The sequence below is a fragment of the Salarias fasciatus genome (assembly GCF_902148845.1).
Source record: "Salarias fasciatus chromosome 23 unlocalized genomic scaffold, fSalaFa1.1 super_scaffold_20, whole genome shotgun sequence".
In the NCBI taxonomy this organism is placed as follows: Eukaryota; Metazoa; Chordata; class Actinopteri; order Blenniiformes; family Blenniidae; genus Salarias; species Salarias fasciatus.
This window is the reverse complement of record NW_021941230.1, coordinates 4,356,307-4,380,998: the sequence shown is the minus strand read 5'-3', so window position 1 is coordinate 4,380,998 and position 24,692 is coordinate 4,356,307. Positions and strand designations below refer to the sequence as shown.

General features: G+C 39.1%; 1 protein-coding gene across 1 annotated transcript; it reads right to left on the bottom strand.

The window, feature by feature from the left end:
- Positions 1 to 7,823: 7,823 nt before the first annotated feature.
- On the bottom strand, positions 7,824 to 22,935 carry LOC115384011 (fibronectin type III domain-containing protein 4-like). The gene is made up of 7 exons (XM_030086266.1): positions 22,841 to 22,935; positions 15,444 to 15,559; positions 10,966 to 11,067; positions 10,146 to 10,248; positions 8,821 to 8,910; positions 8,557 to 8,729; positions 7,824 to 7,921 (listed from the first exon to the last, which is right to left on the bottom strand). Exons 1-7 carry the CDS (start codon positions 22,923 to 22,925, stop codon positions 7,880 to 7,882), a joined length of 711 nt encoding a protein of 236 aa, XP_029942126.1. The 5' UTR covers positions 22,926 to 22,935; the 3' UTR covers positions 7,824 to 7,879.
- Between the last annotated feature and the right edge of the window lie 1,757 nt (positions 22,936 to 24,692).

Here is a 24,692-nt window from a genome sequence, read left to right as displayed (position 1 = left end):
AAGATCAAGACTTTAAGGGGGACAAAACCAAGAGCAGATCATTCCAAAACCAGGACCTTAAGGGGGGCAAATAAAAGACCAGATCAAGGCCAAAACCAGGACTTTAGGGGGACAAAACCAAGACCAGATCAAGACCAAAACCAGGATTTTAGGGAGGCAAAAGCAAAAACAGATCAAGACCAAAACCAAGACCAGATCAAGACCAAAACCAAGACCAGACCAAGACCAAATCCAAAACCAGATCAAGACCAAAACCAAGAACAAAACCAGGACGTTAAGGGGTTAAGACCAAGACTAGATCATCCCAAGACCACAACTTTAAGAGGGTCAGATCAAGACAAGGACTCGAAGGTGGTCAAGACCAGAACCAGATCATCTCAAGACCAAGACCAAGACTTCAAGAGGGTTAGATCAAGACCAGGATTTGAAAGGGGTAAGACCAAAACCAGTTCAGCACAGGACCAAGACCAAGACTTTAAGGGGGGCAAGACCAGGACCAGATCATCCCTGGACCAGGACTTTACTGGTCCCTGACCCAGACCCCTGTAGGGAGCCTCAGCACTCATGCACGTGCTCGTGCACGTGTCTGCTTCAAGCTGATCAATACAAACACACACAGAGTGTATTGATCTCCTCTGTTAATCACCGTAATGCACACACACACACACACACACACACACACACACACACACACACACACACACACACACACACACACACACACACACACACACACACACACATTTCATCTTTATGTTCCTTCTCCATAAGGAGCTTTAAAAGGATTGAAACGATGCATTTACTTTCCAAAAAAAAAAAAAAAATCTAAAATTGAAATTTTGGCAGGAAAAAGTTGATTTGTTGGACGTTTGAAAAGGAAACTGGCAACAAAGAAGCAGAATTTAATCACTGAATAGAGTGGAATCATTTTCCTCCAAGATGAACGTCTGGATGCTTTATTACTTTTGGCCTATTGTCAGTTTAAGTAAGTGGAGCACTATATTTCCTACGTTTTGAGTAGACCTTGAACTCATCATTTGTTGTGAGCAGAATTATTAGGGACCGAGCCCCGGAGGGCATGGTGGCCGCAGGCCACCATGCCCGTAGGGCAAGGTCTCTATTGTATTTCGTTCGTTTCTTCTTATTAGGGACCGAGCCCGAGGGCGAGGTGGCCTCAACTGAGGCCACCTTGCCTGAGGGCAAGGCCTCTATTGTTCTTCGTTCGTTTCTTCTTATTATTATACTCCTGGCGTCTTTAAACGCAGTTTTGCCCCCCTAAACATGTTCAAAAACTCACCAAAATTGGCAGGCACATGCAGACTGGCAAAAAATTTTATCCTATTGAAAAATTAACCCCTTAACTCCATCCGCTCTCTAGCGCCACCTAGAAACGTGAAAAAAGCCCACCGTAACTCGCAGGAATGTCGCAGAGAGATCAAACCAACTCTCATGCGTTCGTCTGCTTGAGATCTACAAAAAAGGATCTGATATTTTTATGCTAAATCCAACAGGAAGTCCGCTATTTCGAGTTATATGTCAAATTTTGATGAAAATCAGCCGAAAATGACTCCTCCTTTAAAAATTATCTGCTCCGAGACCGCTTGTCGCAGAGACATCAGAGTAGTGCCAAATAAAAGAGGACAAGTTTCTCTCTAAAAGTTGTTAAAAACTTTTTCAAAAGTCTCAGGGTGTGGATTTTATTAACCCTTAAAGTTTGAAGTCTGAAAATGCACTTGCAACACTACAATGGACAGTGCGACCCGCACGAATGTCGCAGAGAAATAAAATCAACATGGATGAGTTCGTCTCATCGAGCTCTACAATTTACCAAGAGACATACCTATACCTAAATCCAACAGGAAGTCCGTTATTTCCTGTCAAATCAAATGTGCCTCAAAACACTTTTCACTCAAAAACCACTAATATGGACTGTTTCACCCTTCACAGTGTGGTACAGAGAAAAGAAACATATGCACGCGTTCGTCTCATCGAGATCTACAACTTTCTCACTCGTGCCTATGACCTAAATGCAACAGGAAGTCCGTCATTCACACTTTCTGCTCAAAATTTTGCTCAAATTTTGCTCAAAAATCTCACCTTCTTCATCAATTAAGCCTCCCGTTTCAAAACTATAAGTCTGACTGCTCTGAAAAGCTCTACAGTGAAAGACAACTAAAATGCCTATCAAACTTGAGGGTGTTTTTTTCATTTTGGGCAACGGGAATGCCTATAACCAGCTGTTTTTACCAAAGAGAAACTGTGTGTCTGCCGAGTCACACTCTAACATCATGTGACCTACTTATGCCATATATGGGCATTGAGCCTCAGGGCTGATCTGAGAGCTGCTGTAAAACATTCTGCATGTTGTCCCTGCTTTCCACAGTAGATGGCGCTCCGTGACCATAAATCACACGAGTGATGGATTGCTGCTCAAACAGGCAAATGAATGTATGGAATCACACTCACATGGATATATTGGTGTTTGACATAGTGGAGCAGACATGACTATCAAAATAAGAGCCTCACACCCCATATTTTTGCAAAATATGACATTTTTAACAAAGCACAGGGATAATTTCAAATTCAACAGTGTTAAAGGGCAACTCCGGTTTTTTTGATACCTGGACCTTATTTATAGGTGTGTGCCTGCTCATATACTCACTCAGACAAACATGGTGCAGCTTGGATTCCTTCAGAAGTTATTTAAATCCAACCGATTCAGCGGGGGCCACGGCAATGGAGCTTCCCGCACTGCAATCCATTGCCGTGGCCCCTGCTGATTCAGATGACAGATGCTAACAGCTACATGTTAGTGGATGGGAGATGCTAACAGCTACATGTTAGCGGATGGGAGATGCTAACAGCTACATGTTAGCGGATGGGAGATGCTAACAGCTACATGTTAGCGGATGGGAGATGCTAACAGCTACATGTTAGCGGATGGGAGATGCTAAAAGCTACATGCTAGCGGATGGAAGATGCTAACAGCTACATGTTAGCGGATGGGAGATGCTAACAGCTACATGCTAGCAAATGAGAGATGCTAACAGCTACATGTTAGCGGATGGAAGATGCTAACAGCTACATGCTAGCGGATGGGAGATGCTAACAGCTACATGTTAGCGGATAGAAGACGCTAACAGCTACATGCTAGCGGGTGAGAGATGCTAACAGCTACATGCTAGCGGGTGAGAGATACGAGATGCTAACAGCTTTATGCTAGCGGATGAGAGATGCTAACAGCTATATGCTAGCGGATGGAAGATGCTAACAGCTACATGCTAGCGGGTGAGAGATGCTAACAGCTACATGCTAGCGGGTGAGAGATGCTAACAGCTACATGCTAGCGGATGAGAGATGCTAACAGCTACATGTTAGCGGATGGAAGATGCTAACAGCTACATGCTAGCGGATGTGAGATGCTAACAGCTACATGTTAGCGGATGGAAGATGCTAACAGCTACATGTGAGCGGATGGGAGATGCTAACAGCTACATGCTAGCGGAGGAGAGATGCTAACAGCTATATGCTAGCGGATGGAAGATGCTAACAGCTACATGTGAGCGGATGGGAGATGCTAACAGCTACATGTTAGCGGATGGAACATGCTAACAGCTACATGCTAGCAGATGGGAGATGCTAACAGCTACATGTTAGCGGATGGGAGATGCTAACAGCTACATGTTAGCGGACGGGAGATGCTAACAGCTACATGTTAGCGGATGGGAGATGCTAACAGCTACATGTTAGCGGATGACAGATGCTAACAGCTACATGATAGCGGATGGGAGATGCTAACAGCTACATGTTAGCGGATGGAAGATGCTAACAGCTACATGATAGTGGATGGGAGATGCTAACAGCTACATGTTAGCGGATGGGAGATGCTAACAGCTACATGTTAGCGGATGGGAGATGCTAACAGCTGCATGTTAGCGGAAGGGAGATGCTAACAGCTACATGTGAGTGGATGGGAGATGCTAACAGCTACTTGCTAGCGGATGAGAGATGCTAACAGCTACATGTTAGCGGATGACAGATGCTAAAAGCTCCATGTCAGTGGATGGGGGATGCTAACAACTCCATGTTAGTGGGTGAGAGGGTGCTGGAAGTCTATGGAGGAGCAAGGTTCCCAGTGACTTGGACTTCGGTCATCAAGGTACGAGGACGACCTCAGTCGGGCCACCTTGCCAGAGGGCGAGGTCCCGTCCAATGCCGCTTGCGGCTTTAATTATTATACTAACGTCCAAATAAACGCGAATTTGACCCCCTAAACATGCACGAAAACTCACCAAATTTGGCACGCACATCATGACCGGCGAAAAATTTTATAAAATGGAAAAATTGACCCCATCTGCTCTCTAGCGCCTCCTAGAAACAGTAAAATAGGCGCCACGGCCCGCAGGAATGTCGCAGAGAGATCAAACCTATGTTGACGCGTTCGTCTCATCGAGATCTACATTTCACGCGCTGACACCCCTGACCTAAATCCAACAGGAAGTCCGCTATTTCCCTTTCAATGTAAAATTTGGCTCAAAATCACTCCTCACGAAAAAATTATCTCCTCCGAGACCGTTTGTCGTACAGACATAAGAGTCACGCGACGTGAAAGAGGAGAAATTTCTCTACAAAAGTTGTGAACAACTTTGTCAAAAGTCTAACGGTGTCGATTTTATTAACGTTTGAAGTTGGAAGTCTGAAATCCTGCCTTGCTCTGGCCCTCATCCGTTATAAATTGGAAAAAAGAAAAAAAGTCGCCTTTTTTCAGCACCTCGAACAAGTGGCGGCTGCGACTAAACCGTGACTCCTATCAACAAACCGAGCACACGTAAAGTCTCACCAGATTCTCCTGAACAAGATGATGGAACATAAGTGGGGAAAATGTCATGATTTATGTACGTTTTCACAGGTATAAGTGGGTGTGCGCTCTGCATTTTTTTCCCTCTCAGTTATAATTGAGCTGGATGGGGAAAAATCTCGCGCTTCTCACAAACTGAGGCCTCTGGGGTCCAAACTAAAAGTCTGACTGCTCTGAAAGCCTCACCAACTGAAAGACAACAAATTTTCCTATCAAACGTGATATTTTTGGTTCAGTTTTGCCAAACAGCAAAGGAACAAGGAGCAGTTGTTTACCCAAAAAAGACGTTTATTTTCTCCTCTCTCCACTCTAACTGAAATGACCATATATGGGCATACAGTGCAGTTACACAGCTGACAGCAGCTGTCAATCAAACTCTGACACTCAGTGCCTTCATTCAGTGACTCTCAAAAGCAGATGGGAGAAGCTAACAACTCCATGTTAGTTGATGAGAGATGCAAAGAGCTCCATGTTAGTGGATGGCAGATGCTAACTACTCAATGTTCGTGAATGGGAGATGCTAACTACTCCATGTTAGTGGATGGGAGATGCTAACTACTCCATGTTAGTGGATGGGACATGCTAACAGCTCCATGTTAGTGGATGGGACATGCTGACAGCTCCATGTTATTGGATTGGAGATGCTAACTACTCCATGTTAGTGGATGGGAGATGCTAACAGCTCCATGTTAGTGGATGGGAGATGCTAAGAGCTCCATGTTGGTGGATGGGAGATGCTAACTCCTCCATGTTAGTGGATGGGAGATGCTAACAATTCCATGTTAGTGGATGGGAGATGCAAACTTCTCCATGTTAGTGGATGGGAGATGCTAACTACTCGATGTTATTGGATGGGAGATGCTAACTACTCCATGTTAGTGGATGGGAGATGCTAATAATTCCATGTTAGTGGATGGGAGATGCTAACTTCTCCATGTTAGTGGATGGGAGATGCTAACTACTCGATGTTAGTGGATGGGAGATGCTAACTACTCCATGTTAGTGGATGGGAGATGCTAATAATTCCATGTTAGTGGAAAAGTGATGCTAACAGCTACATGTTAGTGGATGGGAGATGCTAACTACTCCATGTTAGGGGATGGGAGATGCTAACTACTCCATGTTAGTGGAAGACAGATGCTAAGAGCTCCATGTTAGTGGGTGGGAAATGCTAAGAACTCCATGTTAGTGGATGGGAGATGCTAACTACTCCATGTTAGTGTATTGGAGATGCTAACAATTCAATGTTAGTGGATGGGAGATGCTAACTACTCAATGTTCGTGGATGGGAGATGCTAACAACTCCATGTTAGTGGATGGGAGATGCTAACTACTCAATGTTAGTGGATGGGACATGCTAACTACTCAATGTTAGTGGGTGGGAGATGCTAAGTACTCCATGTTAGTGGATGGGAGATGCTAACAGTTACATGTTAGTGGATGACAGATGCTAACAACTCCATGTTAGTGGACGGGAGATGCTAACTACTCCATGTTAGTGGATGACCGTTGCTAACTACTCCATGTCAGTGGATGGGAGATGCTAACAGCTCCATGTTAGTGGATGGGAGATGCTAACTACTCCATGTTAGTGGATGACAGATGCTCACAACTCCATGTTAGTGGATGACAGAAGCTAACAACTGCATGTTAGTGGATGGGACATGCTAACAACTCTGTGTTAATGGAAGACAGATTCTAACAACTTCATGTTAGTGGGTGGACGTCTCAGTCGCTGGCCAGCGGGGAGGCTCGGTCCCGACCAATGCCGCTTGCGGCTTTAATTTTGATTTATTGTTTTTCTGTTTGGGGAGACTGATTTAAAAAACAAACAAACAAACAACATATTTAATTGTAAGAAGAAAAGTGCTGATTTTGAGGTGATAAAAATGGAATTTTGTGAAGAACATAAAAGGCTTCAAAGTCGTCTCCATGGAAACGATGAAAAAACTAGACACTTAAGACACCGCTTCATAACTGCAGCTGGACAATAAAGTTGTTCTGCACATGCTCAGAACAACCTGGACCTGATCCTAGTCCTGGTCTTGGTCAATATTCTCCTGGTCCTCATCCTGTCCAATGTTCTCCTGCTCATGGTCCAGGTCTTGTTAAATACTCTCCTGGTACGGTTCAGTATTCTGTTGCTCTTGGTCCTGGTTCTGATCTATATTCTGCTGGTCCTGGTCCATATTCTCCCAGTCCTGGTTGATATCCTCCTGGTCCTGGCTCCACTCCACATTCTCCTGCTTTCCCAAAGTAGCGATGGACTACAGGAACAAGGAAGTAGCGATGGCTTACAGCAACCAGGAAGTAGTGATGGACTACAGGAACCAGGAAGTAATGATGGACTACAAGAACCAGGAAGTAGCAATGGACTACAGGAACCAGGAATTAGTGATGGACTACAGGAACCAGGAAGTAGTGATGGACTACGGAAACCAGGAAGTAGTGAAGGACTACATGAACCAGGAAACAGTGATGGACTAAAGGAACCAGGAAGTAGTGAAGGACTGTGGGAACCAGGAAGTTGTAACTGTTTACAGAAACCAGGAAGCAGTGACAGTTTCCAGAAACCAGGAAGTAGTGATGGAACCAAGAAGTAGTGATGGAACCAGGAAGTAGTGACTGTTTACAGAAACCAGGAAGTAGTGACAGTTTCCAGAAACCAGGAAGTAGTGATGGAACCAGGAAGTAGTGAGTGTTTACAGAAACCAGGAAGTAGTGATGGAACCAGGAAGTAGCAATCACCCCTTCTCAAACATAAAGACACCAACCAGAACAGAGAATAAAATCATGAGGCGATTTAATTTGACAGATATGAAATATTTTACAGTGTAAGTCAGTGCAAATGCAGGAAAAGCTGAGTAATGAAGTGAGAGAATTAATTAAAGAAAGAAGAGGGAGAAAGAGAGAACACCTCGTCTGGGGAGAGCTGAGAGCGAGACGCCGACATGCTGCCAAGAACTCTCAGTTCCTGATATTCAAAAAAAAAAAAAAAAAAAAATCTTGTTCGGCTGCAGTTCAGACCCTGATGATGCTGATGGAGGAGGAAGCTCGGTGCAGCTGCAGAACACACACACACACACACACACACACACACACACACACACACAATCACACACACACACACAGAAACACGTATCAGGTATGAGCCGTGTGGTTGCTAGGCGACTGTATGTGGTGGCGGTAGCAGCATCTCACTCTTTTTTTTTCAATTATTATTTTTTTTATAAAAACAGGCCTCTCACCCAAATTCTTATAATTATTTTTTAAATATATATTTTTTCTATTTTTCTAAGAAAATAGGTGCTTTTTAAATTATTTTGTAAACTTTTTATTTATTTTAATTTATTTAATAAAATAAGCAGCTCACCCTGATTCTTATTATATTTGTAAATTATACATATTTTTTTTCTATAAAGATAGGTTTCCCATCCTGATTTCTTTCTTTTTTTCTTTCTTTCTTTCTTTCTTTCTTTCTTTCTTTCTTTCTTTCTTGGCAACTCACCCTGTTTTAATTTTTTTTTTACAAAGGCAGGTGTCTCACCTGCTTTTCAATTTTTTATTTTATTTATTTATTTATTTATTTATTTATTTATTTATTTCACAAAAACAGGATTCTCTCCATCTCTCCGTGCTTTTTTAAAATCATTTTTTGAATTCATTTACTATTTTAGTTTTGACAGTGTGCGCCTCACCCTGCTGCTGCGCACGGCGCCGTTGTGGAACACGGGCGAGCTGGCGGCCGAGGCGTTGTAGAAGGAGGACGGGGATCGAACCAGGGTCCGCTTGGCCTTCTCCTTGGCCGCGCTGCCGTTGGAGTCGCTGTCCTTGATGATGTCGTACTGGCGGCAGAAGAGGGCGATGACAGCTAGAAGGGAGGGGGAAGGGGCAGTTAGTGAGTGATCTCACACACACACACACACTTTAACACACACACACACACACACACACACACTGACCGGCCCACAGCAGCAGCACGGTGGTGATGATGAGCAGCTCTCCGGTCTGGAGGTGAGGGGTCATGCCCAGGCCCTCCATGGCCGGTTCATCTGGACACACACACACACACACACACACACACACACACACACACACACACACACACACACACACACATACACACACACACACACACACACACACAGTCTGAAAGTAGTAAAAAAAACACTTCGAAACTCATCTAAAGTGCCTGCAGTGGTGGGTGGAGCTAACATGATATCATCCATAGACTGTATATAAAAGAGGGGTGGAGCTAATGTGACATCATAATAGACTATAAAAGGTAGGCGGAGCCAACGTGACATTGTAATAGACTGTCAATAAAAGATGGGCGGAGCTAATGTGACGTCATCCATAGACTGTATATAAAAGATTATCGGACCTAACGTGACGTCACTCAGAGATGTCAAAATGTGATTGGCTGACGATGCTGTACTGAAACCGCAGCTGCCACAGCAGAGAGCTGTGGTGTGTTCAGGGACATGGGACAAGCACTACTACATATAACCATTTGCTCTCTGGATGGATTAACAGAGAGTCTATATTGACTGTATCTATGATTAACATGACTCTATATTAAGAGGAACCTAGACACTGTTAATATAGACTGATGCTCTATCGATATTAACAGGACTAGGCTCATGCTAATCATAGATATTGTTAATATAGACTAATGCTATTTGTAGATACTGTTAATATAGACAAATCCTAATTATAGATACTGTGCATATAGACTTGCATTGATTATATATACTGTTAGTATAGACTAATGCTAATAATAGATGCTGTCAATATAGACGAATGCTAACTATAGATACAGTCAATATAGACTAATGCTAATGCTAATCATAGATACGATTATTATAGATTAATGCTAATGTCAACATAGACATAAGTAAATCACAAATACTGTTAATAGAGACTAGATATTGTTAACACAGAATAATGCTAATCATAGATATTGTGAATACATATAGACGAATGCGAATTATAGCTACAGTTAATATAGACTCAAATTGATAATAGATACTGTTAATATAGACTAATGCTGATAATAGACATTGGTGATATAGAATAATGCTAATTGTAGATACTGTTAATTTAGACAATTGCTAATCATACTGCTAATGTAGATTAATGCGAATCATAGATACTGTAAATAAAGACAATTCCTAATTACTGATATTACAGATGTGTTTTCTGGATGGAGCAAAACAAAATGTGATTTTTGACCCCGCCCCAGTCTGAGGTCAGTCTTGAAGGAGTTTGAACCCCAGAGCCTCACGGTGGTCCAGCACTCCGGCCGGGTAGTGGTCGGTCCTCTCCAGGGTCCTGAAGTGGACGGCCCTGCTGGGCTGGCTGTCGCCGTGCAGCCCGACGGACTGCACCTGAACGCATCGCCACAGAAGGAGATGAATATAGACATAAATGAACATAAAATAAATGTATTATAATATATAAATGTATATTACACAATAATAATAAAATAAAAAAAATACAGTTGATGCTGGAGTAACATAATAATATTATAAAATAATGAAATACAATTAAATTAAAATAAAAATTCAGCTGGATGCTGTCATGCTATTGTATAATAAAACAATAAAATAAAAAAAAAAATGACAGCTTGATGCTGTTGTAATATTATATTATAAAATAATGAAATCAATTAAAATAACAATAAAAATAAAGTTGAATGCTGTAATAATAGTCTAATATATTATGGAATAATACAATAAAATAAAAATACAAATAAAAATACAGCTGGATGCTGTAATAATATATTATATTTTAAAATAATAAAATAAAATAAAATGACATAAGATAAAATAAAATAAATTAAGCTGAATGGTGTAATGATATAATATTACATTATAAAATAATACAATAAAAAATACTGGACTTTGCAATAATATTATATTTTAAAATAATAAATAAAATAAAATAAAAAATAAAACTAGATGTGGTAATAAAAAATATAGCATTAAAGTATAAAAAAAAGACCAAATAAAATAGGAATAAGAATAAAAATACAGCTGGATGCTGTATTTCTAACCAGGCAGTTTATGAAGCTGTTTGAACATGAGATCAAAGGTCGCGGCTACCTGGACGCTGTAGTGTGTGTCCTCGTCCAGATCCCACAACACACACCAGCGGCTGGACGTGTTCACCTCCCGGATGGAGCGCTGCATCAGGCCGTCCTGCCTCTGGACGCACGCACACACACACACACACACACACACACACACACACACACACACACACACGGCCTGAGGTCTTGCTGGAAGTGCTGTTCTGGATGTTTTACATCGTGACTCAGATCAGTGAGAAGCCGTTTGGCTCCAGACGCTCTTCCTCCTCCTCCTCCTCCTCCTCTTCCTCCCCCCACGGCGAGACGATGGCGGCCAAACGGCGGCCGGGAGCCAGAGGCGGGGGAGGGGGAGGGGGAGGGGGAGGGGGAGGGGGAGGGGTCATAGCGGTGCCTTTTCCCACCGTCACTGTTTCCTTCTTCCAACTCTTTCATTACTTTTTTTTTTTTTTTTTTTCAAATCCATGAGTCACTTGAACGTTAGAGTTTCGACATCCAGATACAGACATAGACTTGGTTCACATAGAGCCGTGATCATCATAGATATTGTTCACATAGTAAAACACAGTAAAACCGACACGACCAATACACCGGGAGCTACAGCTAAAATCACAAACAACGCAGTTGCTAAACAATATGCCACTAAGATGTTTCAAACTGTCAACCATGCAAAGATGCTGTGGGAGCAGAATTTAAATCCTAAAGGAATTTTCGGAGGACATATAAATATAAGAAATCATTGTTCAAAAAACTGAAGAAATCCAGCAGCTTCTATCAAACTCTAACTTGGACTACCTTTGTCTGACCGAAACATGGCTAACACCTACAACTCCTTTTGCTATGATTAATGTGCCAGGTTTTAAAATATGTAGAAAAGACAGACTAAGTGGGAGAGGAGGTGGTGTCATGATATATGTAGTGCTGTCAATTTTAATCGCGATTAATCCATTGAGGTCTGCCAATTGGGTCAAAGAAAAGAACTAGAGGATAATAGTGTTTTTTCTAGTGCTGTCAGTTTTAATCGCATTGATCGCAATTTAATCGCATTGATAGCAGTTAATCGTGATTAATTCATGGAGAACTGTCAACAATTAACTTTTTTAAAGTTGAGATTAATTGCAGTGAAGAATCTAATCCTCATAAATCAGTCCCAATGTCAGGAAAAAACACCAATAATTGGTCTGTAGTTGTTGATGTCTAATTATCTATAATTAGCATTACTCTAAGACTAATGCTAATTATAGATAATGCTAATATAGAGCAATGCTAATCATAGATATTGTTAATATAGAGTAATGCTAATTATAGACAACACTAATACAGTCACGCTAATGATAGATATTAATGTTGAGTAATGCTAATCATAGATATTAATTTAGACTCATACTAGTCACTGCTAACTTTAATGGAGACTAATGCTAATAATTGATACTGTTAACAGAATAACAAATGCATTTAATACAGACTAATGTTAATCATATATATTATTATAGACTCACATAGATACTGTTGGCGTAGACTAATGTTAATTATAGACATGGTTAATATAGACAAATTATAGCTACTGTTAACACAGGCTAATGCTAATTATAGATATTAATACATATTCATGGTAAATATAGATGCTGTTAATATAGACTAATGCTAATTACAGATAATGCTAATGTAGGCTAATACAAATCATGAGCTAAAACTAATCATTAGTACTGTTAAAATAGACTGATGCTAATTCTGGATACTGCTACTCTTGACTAATGTTATTCATCGATACTGCTAATATAAATTATTGCTAATCACTGCTACCGTTATCTAATGCTGATCATAGATCTAGTTAATATAGACTGATGAGAGCTAACGTGTATCCAGGCTAATGTTGTCCGTCCCTCCTGATACTAACGAGATGAAGCCGTCAGACTGTCCCCTGATTGGAGGATTTATGCCACCGAGTGTCTTTACTGGCTCATTTCCTTTCAGAGGGAATCAGTTCTGGTTCTAATGATGCTCACATAGAAAAACAGTTTCTGGTGTTTCTCTTATTGCTGAGATCTACTTCCTTCTTCCTGCTTCCTGCTTCCTGCTTCCAACTTCCTACTTCCTGCTTCATCACTCCAGAAGGGTTTTTATTTATCGCCGCGGCGACGTTTACGACCCTGAGAGAGCAAGACTGGAAGGTTTACTGCTGACTAACTGCATGGACACTGACCACACTGTAAACAACAACTACAATGTCAACAAGAACACTTTAAACAATAAAAACACTGTCAACAAAAAACTGTCGACAATAACAACACTGACAACAATGACTACACTGTTAGCAAAAAGACTGTTAACAACAATGACACTGTCAATAATAACACTGTCAACAATGACTACACTGTTAGCAAAAAGACTGTTAACAACAACGACACTGTCAATAATAACACTGTCAACAATGACTACACTGTTAGCAAAAACACTGTAAACAAAAACTACATTGTCAACAACAACACTTTCAACAATAAAAACACTGTCAACAAAAAACTGTCAACAATAATAACACTGTCAACAATGACTACACTGTTAGCAAAAACTGTCAACAACAACACTGTCAACAATAACAACACTGTCAACAATGACTACACTGTTAGGAAAAACTGTCAACAACAACACTGTCAATAATAACAACACAGCCAACAATGACTACACTGTTAGCAAAAACTGTCAACAACAACTACACTGTCAACAATAACACTGTCAACAATACTGTAAAAAAACAAAAACACTGGCAACAACACTATCAATAAAAAAAACTGTTAACAATACTGCCAACAACTACACCAACACTGTCAACAAAGTCTACACAGTCAACAACACTGTCAACAATAACTAAAACAGTTGTCAACAACGTTATCAATGATAACTACGGCGTTGTTGTCAACAACCCTGTCAATGATGTCTACACTGTCAACGTTATCAACAATAAGTACAATGTTGGCAACAATGTCAACACTGTCAACAAGCTTTACCTATAAGGTTGTTGTCAACAACGCTCAACACAATGCTGTCGATGTTCATTTTGTTAATGTCAACGTTGGTAAGCTACAAAGCGTTTGTTAACAACATGATCAACGATGTCAACATTGTCAACAGCATAAACAATGACTACACCATTGTCAACAAGATTGTCATTGTCAACATTGTCAACAACACTGTCAACAACATTGTCAACAACAATGTCAATACTGTCAACAGTGTTATCAACAGTAAGTACAACGTTGTTGTCCACAACACTGAATATTTCTACACTGTCAACAACATAAAAAAACTACACAGTTGTTGTCAACACCGTCATCACTGTCAACAACAAACCTTAACTAATAAGGCTGTTGTCAAAAACAATGTCAACAATAACTACACTGTCAACGACAACAAGAACACTGTCAACAGCAACAACATTGTCAAAAATAAAACAGTCAACAATAACTATACAGTTGTCGTCAACAACACTGTCAACCACACCTACACTACCAACAACAACACTGTCAACAATAACTACACTGTCAGCAATAACTATACAGTTGTTGTTAACAACACTGTCAACAATAACTACACTGTCAGCAATAACTATACAGTTGTTGTCAACAACACTGTCAACAATAACTACACTGTCAGTAATAACTATACAGTTGTTGTCAACAACACTGTCAACAATAACTACACTGTCAACAACAACACACTAAACAATAACTACACAGTTGTAAACAACACTGTCAAAAATAACTACATTGTCAACAATAACTACAAAGTTGTAAACAGAACTGTCAACAGTAACTACATTGTCAACAACAACACAGTCAACAATAACTACACAGTTGTAAATAACATTGTCAACAACAACTACACAGTTGTTGTCAACAACAATGTCAACCACACCTACACTACCAACAACAACACAGTCAACAATAACTACATGGTTGTAAACAACACTGTCAACAATAACTACATTGTCAGCAATAACTATACAGTTGTCATAAACACTGTCAACAATAACTACATTGTCAACAACAACAACAACACAGTCAACAATAACAACACAGTTGTAAATAACACTGTCAACAACAACTACACAGTTTTTGTCAACAACAATGTCAACAACAACTACATAGTTGTTGTAAACAACACTGTCAACAATAACTACACAGTCAACAATAACTACACTGTCAACAACAACAACACAGTCAACATTACCTACACAGTTGTAAATGACACTTTCAACAACAACTACACAGTTGTTGTCAACAACACTGTCAACAATAACTACACAGTTAACAGTACTGTCAACAACAACACTGTCAACAACAACAACAACAACTACACTGTCAACAATAACTATACATTTGTTTTCAACAACAGCCATCCGGTCTGAATGAGTCAGGCTGTTTTAGTAAGCACAGCCAGCATCAGGAGGGGGCGGGGCCTCAGAGACAAAGATGGCGGAGCATCAGCGTGCAGTACCTGCTGGGAGATGGCATATCCGATGACGGCGTCTCCCTGGGGGACACTCCAGGTCACCATGGCAGAGTGCGCCCTCAGTTGGGTCACCGACACGTTGACCGGGGCCGCCGGCACGGCTGCAGGCACACAGGGGCAAAGGTCACATGACAGGAAAGTTAAGGAACCTGCTGCTGCTGCTGCTGCAGTGATGGATGAGGCTCATCCAGGTGTTTAGAGATCTAATATTAGCTTCTATCAGTGGTGGGCCGTCAGGGCCTGCAAAGCCTTCTCTGCTGGCCTAAAAATTATCTGAATTACAGACTGATGTAAATTATATTTTGTCCATAAATTATTAATAAATGATTCCAAACGGTATGTTCCAGTTCCTTTCATAGTTTTCCCATGGTTGCGCTGCTTCCAGACATGTTTTTTTCATATTAAATCATTTAACCAATCAGAGTTCAGGCATCATCTGTTGCTAGGGTCAAAGAAATCTGCCCAAGGCCTTCACTATCAGTTCCTGATGGCGCAGTGAAGTAAAGTGAAGCGTCAAACAGACAGTTGCTTCAACCAATCAGACAGTTGCTTGACCCAATCAGATTTCGAGTTGGCGACTCAGCGCCTTCTAGCTTCTAACAACAGCAGATCCAGGCCCTCTGATTTACATTCACCAAGAGATGCAGTAGGGGGCGCTATGCACCTAAGTTGTTGGTCACCACCGCAAGTATTCCAAAGTAGAAGAAGAAGAAGCCCTGAAGAGAAATAAAACTTACGCCAGAAATACCACAGGGCAGCTGGACTTTCAGCCCTGGCTTTATGGAACTGAAACGCACGGATAATCTATATGACAGAGCAGTTGAACTCTTTTTGAGGAAGGAAAGGAATATGGATTTTGTTTTTAAATAATCGGGATTTTGGTGAGTAAAATGTTCCTCTTTTCTTAAATAATATTGCTGTTTTATGAAGTTGTTGATGCTTATTGTATGTGCACAGATGTAGTAGGAGACTTGTGCACTTCAGCAAAGGCATTTATTCTGGCTGCACAAGTGTCTATCTGCTGTGCAACAACTCTTTATGTGCATATCTGTTTAATAAGATTTTTTTATAGACATAAAATTGTTATTGAGCGGTGGATTGGTTCAAGTGGATCTGTTCTGAAGGCCTTAGTGTGAAATGCACGGTCCGCCACTGGCTTCTATATATCAGTGGGAGTGAATGCATGGTTTGCTTAACACTGTAAAATGTCAAAATCTGAGCAAATTTTTAAACTTATTCTGATTGAAAATGTCTAATTTTACTTGATTTAAGATAAATTCACTTAAAATTATATTTCAGCAAAATAAAAGACTTGATTTAAGAGAAGTTACCTGAAATCAAAACAGTTTTCAATTCTATAGGCAGAATTTTTTTCTTAATTAACAATACTTTTATTTTGAAATAAGTAAAGAAAATCTACAATTCTCCATTGTTCTATTGTCATGTTTTTTTTAATTAACAATATTTTTATTTTGAAATAATTATGAAAAAAAATCTACAATTTTTACTTGTTCAAGTGGTTGATTTTTTTTTTTATGGAACTAAAATACTTTTCCTTTGAAATAAGTAAAAAGAAAAAAAAAATACCTATAGAACAAAATAAAAATTTCTGATTTTTGTTACTTATTTTCAAAGTAAAATTATCATAAATCAAGAAAAAAAAATCAATAGAACAAGCAAAAATTGTGGATTTTTTTTACTTATTTCAAAGGAAAAGTATCTTAATTAGAGAAAAAACTGCCAATAGAACAAGTGAAATATATCTTGATTTTTTAAATAAAGTCTTTTTATTTTGCAAAATTATAATTTCAAGTGAGTTGATCTTAAATCAAGTGAAATGCGACAGTTTCAATCAAAATAAGTTTTAAAAACTTTCTCAGAATTGGATTTTTTGCAGTGTTGCTGCAAGGACAGATCATTTCACTAATTTTAACAGTCATTTTCTATCATTTAGAGTTGATATATTATATTTGAATTACACTTTTTTTCAGTGCATGTTGTTTTTATTGTGTTTAATCAACAATATTTGAACATTTTCTTACATTTCTGCACCAAAACCTTTATTTTGAAATTTAATTTCCCATTTTTCCTTCCAAATGTTTAATTTTTTCAGCCATAAAGCCAGTTTTTATCCTCCAAAAGTGTCGATTCATTAAATAGACTCAACAAAATCCACATATTTAGAATTTACTGTTATACACTGTAAAAAACTCAAAATTGAGTTAATTCATCTTGTTTTCAGTCAAAAAGTCTCATCTCACTTGATTTCAGATCAATTAGAGACAGAGAGACTTATTTCTTGATTTAAAATTCTTATTGCAAGATCTCTTTATCAATAAAATGTATTATTTCACTAGTTTTAACACTCATTATACTGTTCATATTTTGGGTTTGGATGAAAGTTGTTACAGTGTGAAGGAGCTGAGAGTCATGCTGAGCTGTGATTGGCTGAAAAAAATGTTCAGTCAGGAACAAAACAATGTCAGAGAGAATGAATGTATTTGTGTAGAGAGGAGAACGACCCTGCTGTGTCCTGGGGGTGGATTTAAAAATAGGATAGGACATCAGGACAACAACAACAACAATGTCAACAATGACTGCACAGTCAATGATGTCTACACTAGCCACAATGTAAACAATCACTAACATACTATTGTCAACAATGCTGTCAACAATAACTAACTACATGAACAGTAACTACACAGTTGTTGTCAACAACACTTTAAAATGTCAATAACATAAATAACTACAAAGTAGTTGTCAACACTGTCAGCAATAAATGTTAAGTTGGTGTCAATTACTACAAACTTGTCAACAAATATGACAAAGGTGTCATCAATAACATTGTCAGCAAAATTTATGACTACAAGTTTGTCAACAATGACAACATCATTGTCAACAATTGCTACAATACTGCCAACAATGACATCATCAACAATACTGTCAGCAATGACATCATCAACACTGTCACAGATGACATCATCAACAACACTGTGAGCAATAACATCATTAACACTGTCAGCAATTAAGTAATCAGCAACACTGTCACAAATAACATCATCAACAATACTGTCACAAATGACATCATCAACAACACTCACAAATGACATAATCAACAACACTGTCACAAATGACATCATCAACAACACTGTCAGCAATTACATAATTAACACTGTCAGCAATGACATCATCAACAATACTGCCAGCAATGATATCATCAACAATACTGTCACAAATTACATCATCAGCAACACTGTCAGCAATAACATCATCAGCACTGTCACAAATGACAATCAACACCACCGCCAAACATGACATAAACAACAACACTGTCACAAATGACACGATCAACACTGTCAAAAATGACATTATCAACAATACTGTCAGCAATGACATCATCATCAACACTCTCAGCAAAGACATCATCAGCAACACTGTCACAAATGACATCATCAACAACGCTGTCACAAAAAACATCATCAGCAACACTCTCAGCAATGAAATAATCAGCAACACTGTCACAAATGACATCATTAGCAACACTCTCAGCAAAGACATCATCAGCAACACTTTCACAAATGACATCAGCAACAGCACAGTCAGCAATGACATCATCAACACTGTCACAAATGACATCATCAACAACACTGTCACAAATGACATCAGCAGCAGCACTGTCAGTGGTAGTTTTTATAAATGATTCCTGTGGTGTCAGCAATATCAGCAACAGTGTTGTCAGCACTGTTGTTGATGTTGCTGTACAGCAAGTGTCAACAACAACACTGTCAAAAAGATCATTAACAATTACAATGTCATTAGTAACTCGGTCAGCAACACTATCAACACCATTTTTGTCAAGAACAACACTATTTACATTATGACCAACATTGACATTGTTGTCATAATTCAACAACAAAAGTATTTTAAACAGCATTGTATACAACATTTTTATTAAGGACAACAGTATCATTATAAACTACTGTATCACTCTAACTACTACGTCATCAACAACACTGTCAAAAAAATCTGCAGCACTGAACAAAAACACTATCATATTTAGCAAGAACAATATTAACATTATCGAACATTACAATGTCATCCATCAACAACAAAATTATCAACAATGTAACCAACGACATCAACATAATCAACAACAACAATAGTGTCGCCAACAACACTGTGAAAAAGATTATGAGCAACACTGTAAACAAATATATCACAAACAATTTTAACACTGTCATCAACACTACAATGTAATCTATCAACAACAAAAAATAATGTCAGCAAGATTTTTTTTATGAAGAACAGCAATATTATTATCAACAACATGTCAACATTACCATCAACAGTTTGTTCATGAACAATATCATTAAGACCTACAATATTGACAAATACAATCAAAACGTGATTGACAACATTGTCAACAACAGTATTAAAAACAACTACAACACCATCATAAACAACAATGTCAAAATGAACAACACCACCATCAACATTTTTATGAAGAACAAATTGTTATCAACAACTTCAATGTTATTTGTCAACAAGTGTTCTCAACAACAGTTTTAATAACTACAACATCATCATAAACAATAATGTCACAATAATCAACAACACTGTCAACATTTTTTTCAAGAACAATATAAACGTTATCAACAACAATACAATTTCATCATCTGCCAACAATAAAATCATAATGTCACCAACATGATTGACAACATTTTTATGAAGAACAACAATACTATTATTGTCAACTTAATGTCATCTGTCAACAACAAATTAACATTGTCAACAAGAACACTATTGCCAACAACTTCAGAGTTGTTGACAATAGAGAACAATATCAACGACCACAATGTTGACAAATACAATCAAAAACATGACCGACAACAGTTATTATCAACAATAACTACAACGCCATAATAGACGACATGGTCAAAATGATAGTCAACAACAACACTAACATTGTTGTGAAGACAAACAATAGTAACATTATGATCAACAACTACAATGTCATCGTTTGCCAACAACAACAACAACAACAACAACAACAACACTATATTTTTTTTATCAAGAACAACATTAGTAACATCATCAACAACTGAAATGTTGTCATCTGTCAACAACAAACAAAACACTATCAACATTTTGATCAAGAATATTATCATTAACTACAATGTTGACAAATACAATCAAAAACATTACCAACAACACTGTCAGCAACACTGTCAACAATAACAACGCCGTCATAAACAACACTGACAATATGATCAACAACAACTATGAAGAACAAAAATATTAACAACTTCAGTGTTTTTATTTGTCAACGACAACACTGTCAACAGCAGTATTAACAACAATAACTACAATGCCATTATAAACAACAATGTCAAAGTGATTACAAACAACAACAACAACGACAACAACAACAATATCACCAAAAATTACACTGTCATCATCTGTCAACAACAAACAAAACAAAAATATCAACTTCATATATAACAATTATTATCAGTAACTTTCTTGTGATTTGTCAACAACTGAAGTATTCAACAACAACAACAACAACAACAACAACAACAACAACAACAACAACAACGACAACAACAATGACAACAACAACAACGGCGGCAGCAGCATAAAGCCAGTGTGTTTGTATTCCTGGAGACAGACTGTAAATCAAGAGGCTGAGAGACTTTGACACACTCATCAGGCTAATGGCTCAGTGTGTGTGTGTGTGTGTGTGTGTGTGTGTGTGTGTGTGTGTGTGTGTGTGTGTGTGTGTGTGTGTGTGTGTGTGTGTGTGTGTGTGTGTGTGCCGGACAGTTTTACAGCCTCGGTGTGAGAGAACAGCAAAGTGTAAACACATACACACACACACACACACACACACACACACTCCGGTCAGTGTTGGCTCTGTTGCCGTGGAAACCAGAGCTTCCTGTTTCAGCTTCTCTCTCTTCAGCTCCACTTTTTATTCGTTTGTTTATTTGTTTGTGTCTCATCTTTATGGTTGTTTATTTTTAATTTCCGGACACAGTTTTGTAGTTTATACAACTGAAGACAAGATTCATAGAGTTTTCAAATTGAATTATTGATTGATTTTTTTTTCTTTAATTTAACTGCTGAAAATAAGAAATTAATCACCATTTTTTAAAATCAATCCTGGAAGATAAATAAATAAATACATGTAAGTGCTGGAAAAAATAGTCACCATTACTAATCATCGCCGCAAAAAATCAAAAAAATAAAAAAATAAAAATAAATAAATAAATAAATAAATAAATCACTCCAACCTCATGCATTTTAATCCAAATATCAATATTTTTTTCATATTTAGTTTAGGGATGTCAAAAAATTAATTCCCCTAATTGCAATGAGTTGCAAAATTTCCACAAAATAATTGCAGAATTTCCATCATTAATCATGTTTTGAATTAAATGTTTAAATTAAAACATATCATATAACATCATAACAGACTGTCTGAATTGAGCGGATTTCTGATATTTAAACATGAAATAAATAAATAAATAAACAACTAGATCAATAAATAAACAAATTTCAGCAATTAATTACGATTAAAACCAATCTTTTTACAGGTCAACATGAATTGATTGCAACTGAGATTGATAGCTCCAATATACATATATAAATTTGTATACTTCGAAAACATTAATTTACCTAATTGTGATTAATCACAGACTCGCCAGAGTTAATTGAGATTAATTTAGCTTTCAACTAAATGTTTATAATTCCTTTGTTTTGCATTTTGAGTCATTTTAAGGCCATAATTTGAAGCATTTGTGAGTTCATACAGGAAGCCGTGACTCTGGAATTAATTCAAATTAATTAATCTAAATTAATCTAAAAACAAAACAAAAAAATCAAATTTAAATTATTTGTTGAAACTGTAGGAATTTCCTATTTGTCTGAATTCTTCCCAGAATAATAAAAAAAAGACATTACTTTATTTTTGACTTTTTAGATTTTCTTTCAAAATAAAATGTCATGCAAACAAACAATATCAACTCTATTCTAAACAGTTTTTAAATAATTTTTTTTTTAAAGTTGCATTTTTTAAAACTGCAGCAACTTCATATTTCTGTGATTTATTCCTCCCCCCAAAAAAACAATACAGTAATAATTTCATATTTGACCTTTTTGGATTTTCTTTCAAAATAAAACACCAAGCAGACAAACTTCATAGAAACTCTACTTTAAACAATTTTCTAATTAAAAATAAAAACAACTTCAATCCTGATTCTGCGATTAATCACAATTTTAAACAGTGATCTCCTGATTCTCCAGTAATTAATCGCGATTAACTGCCAGGCGTCTTTTATTTTGAAGGGCAGTGAAAAAGCAGCTTGTTGTGGACTCACTGGCTCCGGCGTCCCGGCAGGGCAGCAGGAACAGCAGCAGCAGCAGCAGAGGGGGGGCGTCCAGGAGCGGGAACAGCCGGACCATGACCTCCTCCTCCTCCTCACGCTCTTCCTCTTCCTCCTCTTCCTCCGCTCGCTCACTGCCTCCGCATCGCCGCCGCCTCACAGGAAGTGGGTCACTGCAGATGTTGAGGAGGGAGAAACATCTGGAGGAGGAGGAAGAGGAGGAGGAGGAAGAGGAGGGGGTAACAGGTTGTTCTTCCAGGAGGAGGAAGAGAGAGAGAGAAAGAGGAAGAGGAGAGGAGATGGAGAGAAGAGAGGAAGAGGAGGGAGGACGGACGGCGGAGGGAAGATGTCTCCTCTGCTGGAGACGAAGAGAGAAGAAGAGGAGAGAGAGGGAGAGAGGGAGGTATGGAGGGAAGAGCGAGAGAAAGAGAGAGAGGAGAGAGAGAGGGAGGGAGGTATAGAGGGAAGCGCGAGAGAAAGAAAGAGAGGAGAAAGAGAGGGAGGGAGGTATGGAGGGAAGAGCGAGAGACAGCAGAGTGACAGATAGGAGAGAGAGGGGGATGAGAGAGCAAGAAAGAGAGAGAGAGAGAGAGAGGAGGGGAGTGTGACTGGAGGAGAGAAAGGGAGAGAGAGAGGTTGACAGTGAGAGGGAGAGAGAGAGAGGGAGAGTGAGAGAGCAGAGCGACAGGATGAGGAGAGAGAGAGAGACGGGGGCGAGAGAGCAAGAGAGAAAGAGACAATGACAGAGAGAGAGAGGAGGGGAGAGTGACAAGAGGAGAGAGAGAGAGAGAGCTCGAGGAGTAGAGTGTGTGAGAGAAAGGATGAGAGGTAGAGGTAGAGCGAGGTATATATATACAGAGGGGGAAAGAAAGAGAGAGTGTGAGAGAGAGAAAAAGATTGGGAGAGAGAGTAATAGCGATGAGAGATAGAGAGAGAGAGGAGAGTGTGAGAGCAGAACGACAGGATGAGGAGAGAGAGAGTGACTAGAGGAGAGAAAGAGAGCGAGAGAGAGAGAGAGAGAGAGAGAGAGAGAGAGAGAAAGAGAGGGAGAGGTAAGTGGCAGGAGGAGAGAGAGAATGAGAGGTAGAGGTAGAGAGAGGTATATATATACAGAGAGAGAGGTAGAGCGAGGTACAGAGGGAACAGCGACAGGATGAGGAGAGAGAGGAGGGGCAAGAGAGGTAGAGGTAGAGAGAGAGAGAAATGCTCCTCTTCACACCAACTGTTGATTATATAACAAAGTGCAGAATCCTGACAGCAGAGCTGTGTGTGTGTGTGTGTGTGTGTGTGTGTGTGTGTGTGTGTGTGTGTGTGTGTGTGTGTGTGTGTGTGTGTGTGTGTGTGTGTGTGTCCCTCCCCTCAGTGATGAAGCTCCTCTGTTCAGAGTTAAAAACAGCAGAAGATAAAATAAATGTAGACCTGCCAGAACCAGAGGAGACTCTCTGCTGCCATCTGGAGGTCAGATAGTGAACTGCTCTGGATTCACTGGGTTAAACCTTTTTCAATTTAAAACTGAAGCAAAGACCTCAGAGGACCCTGAACGCATCATGAATCATCCTGAAAACTGGGGGCCTCTGAGGACCCTGAATGCACCATGAAACATCCTGAAAACGGAGGAAAAAACCTCAGAGGACCCTGAATGCACCATGAAACAAGGAAAGACCTCTGAGGACCCTGAATGCACCATGAAACAAGGAAAGACCTCTGAGGACCCTGAACGCACCATGAAACAAGGAAAGACTTCTGAGGACCCTGAACGCACCATGAAACAAGGAAAGACTTCTGAGGACCCTGAACGCACCATGAAACAAGGAAAGATGGCGGTTTGGGCTGCTTTCTATTGAGT

Excerpts from the sequence above, each read along its gene's own strand:
- LOC115384011 (XM_030086266.1), bottom strand. The coding sequence starts at position 22,925 with ATGGTCCGGCTGTTCCCGCTCCTGGACGCCCCCCCTCTGCTGCTGCTG. Across the intron at positions 10,249-10,965 it reads ACACACACTACAGCGTCCAG|GTGCAGTCCGTCGGGCTGCA; the intron begins GTAGCCGCGACC and ends CGATGCGTTCAG. Across the intron at positions 7,922-8,556 it reads GCGCCGTGCGCAGCAGCAGG|CTGCACCGAGCTTCCTCCTC; the intron begins GTGAGGCGCACA and ends TGTGTTCTGCAG.